General features: G+C 39.1%; 1 protein-coding gene across 6 annotated transcripts in view; it reads left to right on the top strand.

The window, feature by feature from the left end:
* The first annotated feature begins 6,063 nt into the window (after window positions 1–6,063).
* Window positions 6,064–14,542, top strand: part of GPC5 (glypican 5) — a 584,277-nt gene continuing 575,798 nt past the window's right edge. For 5 of the 6 annotated variants that reach the window (XM_086880902.1, XM_086880903.1, XM_086880901.1 and 2 more), the window contains exons 1-2: window positions 6,064–6,311; window positions 14,234–14,395. In XM_086880902.1, the coding sequence (XP_086737028.1) occupies window positions 6,146–6,311; window positions 14,234–14,395 (328 nt within the window). In that variant the 5' untranslated portion in view covers window positions 6,064–6,145. The remainder of the gene's footprint in view (window positions 6,312–14,233; window positions 14,396–14,542) is intronic. The other variant, XM_086880905.1, reaches the window with a different exon arrangement.

Raw genomic sequence — 14,542 nt, 5'->3', positions numbered from 1 at the left:
AGAAATTCCTTCCAAGTGTGTTCTGTGATCAATTTTCCCTAGTTTTAATAATATTTATATTATTTTAACATTAATTGTTGGTAAGTTTTTTTGAAACCAGGTAGTACTAAGATTGAATTTACATGCTGGTATTATCTACACAGTACTCTGGAACAGCTAGTGGACAACAGCAGACTAAGATCTTGAAGTACTTGCATGCTGCACTGACTAATTCTTGTTCCTACAGTGGACTCCAAAGTAGCAAATTACATGTAATATATAGCTTCCATGAAATATATGTTAATGCTATTGACAAGATGGAAAAACACACCAATCTGAGACCCTCATCTAGGACTAGTCAGCTCATTAATGGGGATCAGTTTAGTTTCAGTTTGTGGAAGATTTTGTGTCTTCAAGAAAAAAAATGAGGTCTTATGTGTGGCAGTACGATGAAGTAGGAAAATTTGTGGTGTCTATGTATCTCCTTAACCACACTTTTTTTTTCTTTAATGAGGTCATTTGCCTTTTTCCAGATACTGGTTTCATTCTGCTGTTTAATACAAAATGAGAAACAAACTTGAGGCATGCTTCAAAAGTGGTTCAGGGATGGTAGTATTCATAAAACCTTGTGTGGTGAATGGCTTTGATACATTATTTCCACTTGAAGTTTTCTTTTATAACAGGCATTTTGGATAACAGAAGAAAAATACCTATTAACAAATAGCTAGACATTATAGCTGTTAACTTCATTACACAATGTCTTTTTTTTAAAAAAAAATAAGAGACTGGAAATTGACTTCACATTGTGAACTTCATTATCAAGTTAATAAAGTTTTTGTGTGCTGATGGAAGTTGTGTCCTGATAAATATACACTGGTCACGAAAAAACACAGTATGTGGTTCAGCAGGAGGTTCAACAGCCTTTGAATAGAAAGCTGTGGTGGTATTTTGTGTATTTATAATGCAGGAAAAGATCAGTGCTAGCATTTTTAGATTAAATTCGTGGTCATGCGTAGAAAGGGTATCCCACTTGGTAGATTAGTGTTCTGGTTTTCCCCAGTCCAGCTGCTGCAACTACTACAGTGCACGTTAAGGTAGTATCAGAGATTCCTTGCGTAGCCTTTCCCCTTAAAAAATACATTAATATCTTGCATGTTCACTTGGGAGACAGTGGGAAAGTTTGGATCTGTGTCAAACAGAGACAGCCAGTCACTTGAATCATCAATCTGTGATTGGCATTAAAGAAAATGAAGGTGACTGCATTAATTTTCTTGGATACTTAAGTACATAATTGTAACAGAGTTACTGTGTTTTGATCTTAATGCCAGACCTTGAATGAATTCTTCACCTTAGTGTGTCAATTCAGGGCGGACCTAATGCTCAGGTAGGTCACCTGTTCAACACTGGCAACTGTAGCTCCTAGTAATTTAAAAATACATGCCTGAGAGTTCTTACTGATGGAAATTTAAACCTTTACTGACTTGCAGGACTGCCTAGGTCTGTCCTGATTTTTAAAATGAAAAGAAAATAAGAGATTAAGAGTGTTCACCCCAGAATATCTAAGGAAGTCTCCATGGAAACAGTGTACCTAGCAGTAAGGAGAAGTACTTTTGAAAGTAAATGGCTGACTGCTGAGCTATGTTTGAAGTATAAATTATTAAATGAATAAAACCTTTATGAAAATAGATGTGCAATTACCTTCTGGATACAGTACTCTGAAGTGAGTACTGGAATTTGGAATTAATGTGAAGAATGGAAGCTGTGCTTGTGTAGGCAGGATCTCAGGGCTGTACTTCTGCACCCTTTTCACTTTCACCTTAAGGGGGAGGTCAGCACTGCAGCGCTCAGGGGCGGCTGTGGTGGTGTGTGATGGGGCGAGGACCTTTCCTCCCACTCTGTGTCCCCTAGGCGAGGGTGCACCCACGGGAGCGGGGCAGTTCCTGGGAGCAGCGGTAGCAGGCAGGCGCAGCACTCCCCCGGGTCCGCCTGGTGACGGCGGCTGGCTGATTTCCCTGGGAAGATGAAGAGCGTGTAGGGAGTTATGGAGAGGCTGGGACCTGGGACAGCAGGGATGCTGGGACCGTAATGCGCGGGGGAAGCCTCAAGTGAAGTTAATGGAAGAATAGCATTCGCTGCGTGCTTGGGGTGGGAGGAGCAATGCTGGTGGACTGTGATTGTTAAAGATGTCCCTGCTCAACATAGGGGAATTGGACTAGAGGACACTTAAAAGTCCCTCCCAAACTTCACTATGATTGCAATGTACTCCTCTATGGTCTGCATCTGCTTCCCCAGTCTTCTCTCTCTCATCTGTCCTTACTTGAGTTCTCAGCTGACAACTCTGTCGTTGCAAGCATGAAACAATAATACAGTTTTCTCATTAAGGGTTCAGAAAGATTCTCAGTTAAAATTTATTTTTTCCCTTCTTTTAAAAAAATCAAGATATGCCAACCAACATTTATGAGACTTTATCTCAAAATCAGTTAAAACATTTGCAAGACTAGTATCAGCTCTTTCAGCTCTACTTTTAATGAACCAGTAGATGAATTAAGAGTTGTGTGTGAAGTTTTACAGGCCTCACTAAGTTTATGGTATGACCGGTTAAGTGTGTTATTGTTATGTGTTGTTACGAATACAAACGCTGTGTATCTTTTAGTCCTATTTTACTAACTTTAGTATCCCAGCCTAATATAAGAGAACTGGTTGGTGGTTTTGGATTTTTGGTTGTGTTTTTTGTTGGTTTTTTTATTATTTTTTCTTACTATCTATAGAATCGTTATAATAGTTGTCTATAACTGAAGAAAAAGTGGGTGATTTGTTGTGTGGTTTTTCTTTTGTTGTTGTTCTTCCCCATGCTGTTGCTATAACTTCAAGAAGTCCTATTTCAGTGCTATGATCCCTACTCTGTTCAAAGCTATATAAAAATCAAAAGGATGGTATCAAAACCAAGAAATTAGAGACAGCATATATTAGATCAGAAATAGAATTTGACACTGGAAGATGATGTGAACATATCAGTCAGCAAAGACACTAGTCTGTCTTCTTAATCAATAAAGAACTTCCTTTACTGTGGTATGTATAAAAATTATAGTCAAAATACTTGTTCTTCTAAATCAGTCTTCAAATCTTTTTTTACTATGAGGCAGCTTAATAGATGCTTGAACTACTTTCAGATACATACATGAGACAAAGCAGCATGAAGGTATATGATTACTTCAGAACTTGAAGATGGAGACAGGTGCTGTAGTCCTTTGGAAGCAGGAATTCCCCTTTGCATCCTGAGATGGGACCGCTTAGAAGGATATGCAATCAAAGCCAAGCAACTTGTGTTTGACACGATAAGGAGTATGAGAAAAGTGAACGTGGTCAAAGCAACAGGTTGGAAAGGGTTATTTTTGTAGTAACTCTCTGAAGGGATGAAAACAGGAAAGGTGGCACAGCCATATAAAGTGTTGTCAGTTGTTAGAAAATAACAGTCCAAAGGAGAATGTCATTTGTGTAGATGAGAAGAAAATGTAGCTGTGTGCCAAAAATACTATTAACCTTCATTTTAGCTTCCTGTGATTTAGAGGGATAAATTGAAGATCCTCCTCTGGCATTGCATGAGTGTTTCAGGTAATAGAGTAGTATTGTTTGTCATTAAAGAAAAGAGGCAAAGGGAGGATTTGTAGAAGGGGTGTTCCTAAGTCATCTTAAGCTAGATATCCATGATGAGCCATCAGGTGTGTATGTTAAGGGTTTGGCCAAGGAGATGCAAGTCTTAATGTTCTCTCATAAACTTCATATATATGTATATATATTCTCATGTTAAAATGAGAGGAGTTCCTTTCTTCTGAAAACCTGCTCCATCACAGGCATCTTACAGGGTCACACCCTCCTTCAGGCATCCACTTGCTCTAGCATGAGGTTCTCCATGGACTGCAGGCGCATCTCTTCTCCATCATGGACTCATCCACAGGTCACAGTCCTTTCAACTCAAGTTCAGAACTTGAACTGAAGTTCCAGCCTGCCCAGTACAGCAGCACAGGAACAGCAGCCCCACTCTGGCCACCTGCCATCCCATGGAGACACATCTGGATGGCTCTTATCAAAGCATTCCCAGGCACGATACAGTAAGGTGACAAGCAGTGCAGAACTAGAGCTAGCAGCAAAAGCAAAATGTGCCCACAAAAAAGCACTAGATCCAAAATACGGTCACAAAAAGTGAGTCCCATGGTAAGAGACAGGAGCCTCCTCATTACTAGCTAAACAGCACTAGCAAATATAAATTCAGTCCCGTATATCCCAGAAAAATTAATTCATGAAACCTGTTAGCTAAAATACACATTTTAAGACCCAAATCAAGGAAGCGTTGAAGCATAAAACCTGAAATTAAATTCAATCTCCTAATGAAGTCAAAAATAATTACTTCCTTCACACTTCCTATGCTAAAGTTATTAACAAAAAATAAAAATCAAAAAACCAGCTCTCCAAATCCCCGAACAAACAAAAACCGACTTCACCTTTTGGACTAAACTAAAATCTTTCTCATTGTGTAAGATCTAGCCAAAACATGTACATTCAATTTCCTACCAAGAACTTCCCTTTTCCCTTAAACTGTAGAGCTGGAGGATAAAGGTTTCTCTGAATTGCTGTTAGTAGAGGACATGAGAAAGTAATGGTTCTGTTTGAAGCAAAGGGGTTCTAGAGATTTCCTAACATCATCTGTTGCTGTAGGCAAACTTCCGTGTGGTTGTGTGGTAAAGGATAAATCTGTAAGTAGGAGCAATTACATGTTTTTCTTGCAAGAATTTTTCCCTGAATATAGTACTTTTCATAAGTTTACTGTGAGTGCTGCACATCTTGTAATCTGTGTTGAGGATGGCATTTCATCATTTCCAGAATTTGCTCTATCATCTTTAAGTTGCTGAATAAGATCCTGTGTTCTCTGGCTCCCATGTTCAGGTTGTTTTCCCCAGTGATATTTTTCAATATTTTTAAAAAAGAGTATTTTACTGAATGATAAGAGGTTCACCGACAACTAGCTTCCACACAAGACATTGCAATTTATTTGTCATCATCTTTTTAACAACGTATAAGAACAGTAGAACAAATTCTGTTAGAGGACATTTCCTATAATCTATGTTGGAGCTTGCTGATTGCTGACAGAAGGAAGTTGCCAAGTTCAGGAGTATGGATGATTCAGAAATACTAGTCCTCTCCCCTTCTTATGAACTGTCATTCAGTAGACTGGATAATGACATTGTTTTATTGCTTTGCTCAGTAGTGGCTGATCTCTAGTGCCCATTTTAATAACTTGTGTTTCGGTTTGTTAACTGTGTTCAAATGAATGTGTAGAATAATCCACACTTAGAACTGGTTTTGCAGTCTTCAGTTGAAATTGCTGACACGGATTAAAGATTTCTTTTAAATTGAAAGCCTTATGTTTTACAGTACTGAATGACCACTTGCAGCTTCAAAGCACACTAAGAAAAAATTCTTGCTGTAAGGAGTAAGGTGTGACATTTAAAATTTGTGCATAGAGAAGATTCTTGATTTTGGCATCAAGAAATCTGTTCTAAAGATACCGTGATGCTTCCTAGCTGCCTCCTTGCCTGCTCGTACAGTTCCCATTGGACTTCAGCTTATAGACATTACAGGGGCTTGCAAATTGGTCCCGTGTCACGTTTGCCTCAGGAAACAGAACCTTCTGAAGATGCCTTGAGGACTGCCGATTTCTTGGAAACTTTTTTCAGAAAAACAAAAGTTTGCCATTTCAAGCCAAACTGAATGGCGTACCTTACTGACAGTGTTAAGCCTGTTGCTAGCAGTTCCCCACAGCGCTACGGTTTTGTTTTGTTTGGTTTTTTGGTTTTTTTTGTGTTTTTAGCTCGAAATTGCTCCCCTACCATGCCATCGCTTCCTTTGCCTCAGGGCTTCTCCTCCGCAGTTCGCACTGCCGGGTGTACGTGGTGGGAGGGGGTTTCCTCTTGTCCCCAGCCCCGACCCGCGGGCTGGCAGCGCCCTCCCGCTGCCGCCCTGGGCGTGAGGGCCCCTCCTCGGGCGGGGGCCGGGCCGGGCCGGGCCGGGGGAGGCTCCCGGCGGGGGCGGCGGGCGGTGCCTCCCCCGCGGCGGCGGCTCGGGGCGCCTCGGCCGCGCTCCCTGCGGCAGCTGGCGGCGGTCGCGGGCCATGGGGGGGAAGAGCTTCCGCCTCAGCGTCCTGACCCTCGGCGTCCTGCTCCTGGCCGCCGCCTCGCAGGGTGCGGAGCCGCCGCCGAGCTGCGAGGCGGTCCGGAAAGTTTTCCAGCTGCGGCGGCTCGGCCCGCTCGGCGGCGTCCCGGAGTTCCCGCGGGCAGGTAAGGCAGGGCTGCCGGGGCAGGAGGCTCCGGGAGCGGCGGGGCCGCCGGGTTTGAATTTGGTGCCTCCGCCGGCGATGGGTGGGTGGTGCTGGCGGCGGGGCTGGGCCCCGCGGGCACGTCGGGTCCCCCGCTTCTCCGTAGCGACATCCCGACTGACCCCCTACTCAAGAGAGAAAAAGCTGTTGTGGGGCTGTGGGCTCTGGAGAACCCCGACACCTGCCTAAAACCCCCTCGTGCCCACCCACCTCCACTCCGTATCGCGCGGAGCAGAGCGAGCTGCAGCTGGGGCCGTCCCGCTTCCAGGCGGCCGTGGGCAGGCACAGGTCCGTGGGAGCCTGGGGCTGGGGACAGCCGCCGAGCCGCGACTGGCGCTGCTGGAGTTACTCTGCCGTGATGGGGATGACTTACACCGCGGCAAGTGGCCGGGCTGCGCATCTTCCCTGCTGGATGTCTGCCTGTCACTGGAATGTCATGGAATAAAATTGCCGGGAAAGTAGAGTCTTAATGGAAATTTAAGTATATCTAGCATCTGTATCAACAATGATTTTTTTTTTTTTTTTAAAGTAGATACTGAATGACGCTGCAATGCACGCATATAGTAAGGTGTACGATTTTAGGTTTGAGGTTTTTCCAGGTTTGTGAAAACCTTAGCTGAACTCCGAGAACTAAAATGCAAGTATTTTAGTGATCAGCAATATAGGATGAGAAAACAACTTTTTTTTTTTTTTACACATCTGTAAAGAGTGCTCATGTTGGGATGACAAGTTAACTAGTAAATGTGAGTCAGTACTTTTTTGACAAAAAATGCAACAAAAGCTGAATTAATGTCCCCCTCACTTTAAAATATCAGTAGCTAGCCTCGTTATTTTTTTTTAAAGATAATTTGTGTGGTTTTTATTAACTATACAAGTTAAGACATACTAGGTTTATTTTAAAGAAATCCCTCCAAAATACAGCTTTTAATGACTTTAGCTTTAAATGTGATAGACAATGCTTAGAACAGTCAATATTTCAGTGCGTAGTTCACAGAGTACTATATTTATTACTGGTACGTTTATCAACATGCAGTGTTGTCTTCTTGCATTGTCCTAACCTAAAGATTTTATAATTCTCTTCAATAAAAAGGAAATAAACATTTCAGTTGAAAAGCCTGATGAGGCAGGTACCATGCAAATGAAGGTGTCTGGAAAGTGAAATCTGATTTACAGCCCTGTCGGAAATGTAGTTTTTTTGTGTTGATTATTTGTGTGAATAATCTCAGTATGAATGGGATGGTATCACTTTATCTATGTTCTTCTCATTCCATAGCCTACTGTAATTTTTATGCTTTGTCTGTCATTGTCATTTATTTTGATTACTATACCATTCATTCATGTACTAGGGATAGGGAGGAAATATGTTGACTCAAGGAACTAGACTACCTTACATACGTTTCTTCAGCTCTGCTCCTCTGATTTCCTCCTTTCCCCTATAATATTTTTTATGCTTCCACTCACTGTCTTCTTTTGATTTTGACTTTTCTGCATTTCCTGGTTGAAGGCAAAGCCATATTTGAATTGTAAGAATATAAAAGAATTCTTTTCTCTGCTGCTGCCCTTGCAAACAGTGGGTAGCAGGAGGTGTGGTACAGCTGCATGGTCAGCAGCCTTTCACTCTTTGAAGGAATTACATTGCTGTGGGCAGCCAGAGTTCTTGTTCTGAATAGCACTAATCTCAGATATCATGGAACAAATAATTGCAAACAGTAAAATCTATCCAGAACTGACAGTGACAAGAAAACAGGGATTAAATGAGTATTTCAGAAGGTTTAGGTGTGATTAAAGGTATTCGTAGGCTCAAAGCATGATGTGAAAAGAAATACCACTTTTTACTACTGGTCTTCCATATTAAGCCTTCTTTTGAGGCAAAATGTAAAAAATTATTTTAAATTTTTTTTCTGATAACACTAAAAATGTGTTTGTGTATAAGACACACACATACACCCATGCAACACACACATTTTTTGTACTGTCCACTTATGAAAAGAGGTGTCCAAGCTGCTTTTATAAAGTTTAAATTTGTTGCTGAAATGTGGGCATCTGGGAGAATTTTAATTTTCTTAGTATTTCCATAATGTTCTCAATGGGGCTGACAGATGCAGTAACTCTGGGAAATTTATATCTTTCTGGTAGTGCAGTGTGTGGTGGGTGGGATACCTTTGGCGTCTCAGATGCTCCTTGTGGGCAGCCACAGTGGACAGCCAGTGCACTTGGAGCATCTTGGAGCTACTCCATTATTAAATGTTGGTGTTGTCTTCATGATAAGCTGCATAAATGCCTCTTCTGCATTGCGTCTGTGTCTTTATTTTAGTGGTACCTTAGACATAACTTGTTTAAGAGCACTTTCATTTAAATGTCTTAAGCTGAGTCTTTGGGTTGGAGTAGGATCACCAGCTGGAGAAGAGCAGGAATGCTGGTTGATGTATGTTTTTGTGTACAATGGAAGTCAATGAAATTACAGGGCTTATATTTGCCTTGCTCTCATTGCACGTATAAAAAAAAGGGCTGTATCATTCACATTTTTCCTCATCTTAGTAGGAATAAAAAAAGTAGTCTTACATAAATAAATCATGCAAATTCTAGTTCTGGAGATTGGCATGTGTCTGTATTTTGAATATCTATTAGCTCAAAAACCTTTGCATTATTTTATATAAGTAGTTTTGTGGCTGTTGTATAAAGGTTGTATATCTTTAAGGGAGAAAAAAAAATACCTCTGTCATCCTATGCAAAAATGACATATATATATTTACATGAAGGTGATCTTGGAGGATATGGTAACTACAAATCAGAGTTTGCATTATTGTTCATGTAGTACAGGATGTAATAGTGTTGAAAATGGCAGTTAATAATCAAGATAAATTAATATATTTACCAATCCCAAGACACTTATTGCTACCCCTAGCAATCACGACATTTGACTAGCTGTTCTTGGTGTTTTGTAAATGTGATTTGGGAACTATAGTGCAGACTTATGCTCAGTTCCATCACATGCTATATTGGAACATTTATTGCATTCATGCTGATTTTAAATGTTAGTTGCAAAAATACTTTGGTTTTTTTTTTCTTGTCTGGTTTTGTGCTACAAGTACATTTTTGGTGGGACTGTACAGAATAACCTCAGTAATTAAAAATCCTAAGACACTTCTTTGCTGTATGAAGAATGAAATAAATATGAAAAGTAGTCAAAGATTAGGTTTGGACTTCTTTATTTTATTCTGGATAATCAATATGACTTGGATTATTTGAAAAAAATATTGTTGTCTGCAAAATACTTTTTTACATGTTTTTATTTCTTGTGTTCAAGATATTGTATAACCTTTCTGGTATTGTAACCTAAGCAACTTTCTTGAAGACTTCCACTCTTTTACCCTATATGCTAGTAAATCTAGAGCTTTTAGCTAATTTCAGCAGCTTATTTTTTTTTTTTTTTCAGACAGATTAAATGGGAGCTCTGAGCTCTTATTCTGTTATCTTGGTTGCAAGTAATATTTTTCTGGTTCCTTTCTCTCAGAACGCGTAGAACAGGAAATTGTGGATCCCCAGTCCCTGAAAGTGTTTAAGACCAAGCTTGATGGGGCTTTGAACAACCTGGTCTAATGAAAGATGTCCCTTCTCATGGCAGAGGGTTGGAACTAGGTATTCTGTAAGGTCTTTCCAACCCAAACCATTCTATGATATGATATTAGCAAGAGCAGAGTGGGATGGCTGGTAAACCATTCACTCTTGCCTTCTTAACAGAGAGTCTCTGGTAGTTGAACAAACCTTCAGGCTTCTGTTTGCACCAAAAAGCTGAATTCTGTAGCTTATTGAAAAATGTTACATTTGCTGTCACTTTAGAATCAAACAATTCCCAGTGAACTCAGGGTAAAAAGGAGATTTTTTTTTCAGCAGTTTGTTTTTTGGTTGGTTTCTGTTTGTTTGCTTTTTTGGTTTTGGGTTGTTTTTTTTTTCCAGGAATCAATCTAGGCTTCTTTTCAGCAAATGCTGGGAGATCATGTATGCAATTATGAGAACAAGAAGCATAAAACAGAGTGAAGACTGTGATTAGTATAAATTTTATTGCGAAGGCTTTTTGGTAGAGAATCATTATGAATATGAAACTGAATAAATGAGAAAAACCATGCTGGAAGGATGAGATAATGTCAGAAAAAGTTGGTCTGTGGTACTATTGTTAATTCAAATTAAAATATTCTTCCTAATTCCCCTTAAAGTAACAATAGAAGTCAGTTTAAAATCTAGCAGGTTACTTTAATGCAATTCCAAGATCATATTGGAATTTTAATTTGGGTTTCTAGTATAATTTACATTCAGGTCATTTGGATCTTGGTTCTACCTCAAGTCAAATTAATTTTTTTTTTCTGTTTGTTGTATGGAGGCAGGGACACTTCTAATTGCTCTATTTGTTTAACAGACATTCAGAGCTCTGGAAAATGATTTAGTCAGAGACAGAAAGTGAATTGTTCTGTCAAATCAGTTACTGATGTTCATTGTATCACATCTGTTTTTGAAAGGACTGTCGCCAACAACATAATTTTGTGTGTGTGTGAACATTTCACCTCTAGATCCACAGAATGATTACCGTGAAGAAAATTTGACAATATTTGGAGATTAAAAGCAACAAAAAATTGGGCTCAGCTGTATAGCAATTCCCCTATGTCAGTCTCCTATCTTTCAACTTCTCTAGGAAGTCATCAGTGCTCAGGAGTCTTAGGACTTACCTAGCTGGGTTGGCCTGAAAGGTGGTGCAGCTCAAGAAGACAGAGTACTGCCTCCTGAATCTCATGCTGAGTGGAACAGACAGGGTCATGCCGACATTGCTTAAGACTGGTGTCCTGCAGAAGGAATGGACTGTCCTCACTCCATGGGATTGTCTCTTGAATCTCCTTGAGGGACCAGTATGATGCTTGTGTGATGCCAAGACACTGTGGGTTCCCCTGCCCCGAAATTCAGGCAGTCTCAGAAATAAGAGGGCTTTTGGACAGGACAGCGTGTTTTATTCTGTGAGCTGTAGTGTGGGTGTTTGGAGGGATGGCTTCACCTTGCTAGGGTGCTTCTTAGTAGGCAGGAAGATGAGCTTGCAGTGTATAAGGAAGGAGCCAAACTTGTACTGCAGTGCTCTCTGGAGTGTCATTTGAAAGCAGTAGATAGAATGCACCATCTCTTGAAGTGCAGGTGAGAGAAATACTAGCGCCTGCTGAATAGAACCACAGAAAGAAAGGAGGTAATAGTTCAACAGTATCGACAGTCAGGGCCAGGTGCTTGAGGCTGATCCTCATCTTCTTTTACTGAGCAAAGCTCAAGTACTTTACAGCACTCATAGTGATAGCAAGTAATGCTAAATCTGGAGTGGTGCTTGTAACAAAAATAAGTTAATAAATGTTAAAGGATAAGCATGAGAAGGATTTACGTGTGATACAGGTTCCAAATCTATTTTGAAATAAACCACTGATTTGACAATTGCTTTCAAGCCATACAGCATTTCAGTGCTGGCTTCTGGAAGACTGTTTATCAATCCTAAATCTGTTTTGGGATTTTTTCAGACCCTGGATTTGATCTCTTGGAAGTCTAAATATGCAGAAATTTGCCACAGATCTGGTATTTTCACTTCCTGGCAGTTAATGTCCTCATCTTTTCAGCATTTGTTTAGTTCAAGGTACTGAAAATACAGATTTATACAGCTGAGACCACAAATAAAAGTTTGAAATCAGTTCCAGATAGGTAGACTTACACCTCAGAAAAAATTATATTTTCTTCCCAAACTGTCTTTCCTAGATTCGTCTAGATAATTTTCAGTTCTAAAATCTTTCATACAGTGTAATTGTTTACTTCAATGTATTTTTATTACAGGCTAAGGCATTTCACTTCTAGCTGTCTTGTGATCTTGTCTCAAAGTGGATCACAGTGTAGAGCCATTAGAATTTGGTACTGAAAATAGCCAGTATGCCTTTTCTGAGTAAAAAGTGTTTTCTCCCTCTATTTCAAAATTGGTTATTGATAAAACAATTCTTGTGGAAGATGGAAAGTTTTTTAGATATGACAACTCAGAAAAGTTGTGTGGATTTTTTAATATTGCTTGTACTGAAATGGAAGGACCTGTTTCACTTTCTGTTTTATGTGTCTTCTGAAACACTATGTAAGAACTGCTCCTTGTTCTGCAGTTCTCTAAAAATCAACTACAAAACCACTCTGTGAGTTTTGACAAATAATTCAATTTTTAGTCAGTTGGGCTCTTTGTATGTTGTATTCAGTTACTTTCTTCTGGCCAATGAAAGCAGCTGTGTTTAATGAGCTGGAACAAAAGTAGGTAAATAAAATGTACTTTATATGTATATGATTAGCAGTCTTAAAACTATAAAACAAAATTCTGTTAGGGTTGGGAATGAGATCCATGTTAAAAATGTTGCTTAAAAAAATATTGTCCATAAAATTAAAGGAATAAAGTAATCCTGAAGAGTCATCTGAAGCCATACACAAATATGCATTATTATTTTAGGGTTTTGCTGAAAGTGTGTCTTCTTGAAGCTATAATTAAGTCCGTAAAGCCTCAATAAAGTTTCAAATTAGCTTCTGCTTTACAGGAGGCTAAAGTTTGAAAGCTAAGCAGTGCCTAACAATTGTTTAAAATACTAAGAAAAGTTTGGGTAATAGAGCTAATTTTTAGGTTATTTCATTTTAATATTAGACAAGTATTATTCATGTCTGTGCCTGTGTACACAGGGAACTGTATGCGAGCAGCTACCCTGTATATTATTTGTTAATAATTAAAATGTAATGTAAAATAATTAAAATGTAGAAGTTGAAAGGTCATGCAGATGAAAATAAGTTTATCACTATGTGTCTGTGAAGTCTTGTCATATCTGTCAGTGAAATAGCATTGAGAGCAAAATTTGGATTGGATATTAAATTTTGTATTAATAAAATTTAAATTCTCATGTTTATTTTTTCATGATATGTTTGTTCTTTATATTAGAAAACATTGCTTAGATACAGCATTAAAAAAAAAAAAGATTTTGAATACCACATGATAACAAGGAAGATGAATAATGCTTTTTATGCTTGATTATGCTTCAGTTGTAAAGTTATAAAAGTACTGAAGTTTTCCTCTGGGATTTCAGCATGCCCAAAATTTAAAAAAATTACTCCTTTGCAGAAATGTCTCCCAACCTGTTAGGGAGGTAGGGAGTTGGTGTCATGGATTCATGGGAATGTTTGACATTAGAGAAAGACACAGTAAGTGAGATTAGACTGGAAGTTAGGGCTGCTCCATTTAGAAGTTAATGCAAGTGTGTTCATTATGAACCTGTCAGGAATGGGCTTCCATTGGTGGTGAGTTTATAATGTTTGGAAGTAGTTAGCTTTTTCTATTCCAAGGTTTACAGAAGCACATCCAGCCATGAGCTGCTCCAGCAGCAGTATTGTAGAGGATCATAGAATCACAGAACAGTTTGTGTTGGAAGAAACTTCTGAAGGTCATCTAGGTCTTCTAAATGAGCAATGCAATGAGCAGGGACATCTTCAACTAGATCTGGTTGCCCAGAGCCCCATCTAGCCACATCTTGAGTGTTCCCAGGGGCAGGACATCTGTGATGTACAGTGCATATTTAGTACATTTTACCAGTAGTAGTTAGCAATATTCACAGCTGCAACAAGATTACATTGTCAGGGAAGTTATATTATGTAACTTTCATTAATTGTAATAAGTGTTCTCTTCCCACAGAATTTTAATTAGTATCCCCTTCTGTTGAAATGTTTTAAAGCTTTGGGTATTTCTTTTATGTGTCAGTACCCATGTGAAAAAAAAAAAAAGGTAATTGTTTTCTACGTGTTTGTGTTTTGCATACTTCTGTTTTAGATTAATCAATGTTACTGCCTTTTCCTTAGGTGTTGATCTCCAGGTTTGTACTTCTAAAAATCCAACATGCTGTACCAAGAGGATGGAAGAAAGGTATCAGACTGCAGCAAAGCAAGACATGCAGCAAGTGCTTCAAACATCAAGTGCTACATTAAAATTTTTAATATCTCATAATGCAGCTGCTTTTCAAGGTAAAGCTTTCTGCTTTTTGTTTCCAAACTTATTCATACTTTTCTTGATTTTCATCTTTGATTATTTATGATGTAATAAAAGTTATCTGTTAATTTTTAGCTTCTTCCTATGCTTTTATGCTTTCAAATAAGGAGTACTAAATAGTG

This window comes from Cyanistes caeruleus, chromosome 3 (assembly GCF_971803275.1).
Source record: "Cyanistes caeruleus chromosome 3, bCyaCae1.hap1.1, whole genome shotgun sequence".
In the NCBI taxonomy this organism is placed as follows: Eukaryota; Metazoa; Chordata; class Aves; order Passeriformes; family Paridae; genus Cyanistes; species Cyanistes caeruleus.
The sequence above is the reverse complement of the archived record's forward strand: the minus strand, read 5'-3'. Positions and strand labels throughout refer to the sequence as shown.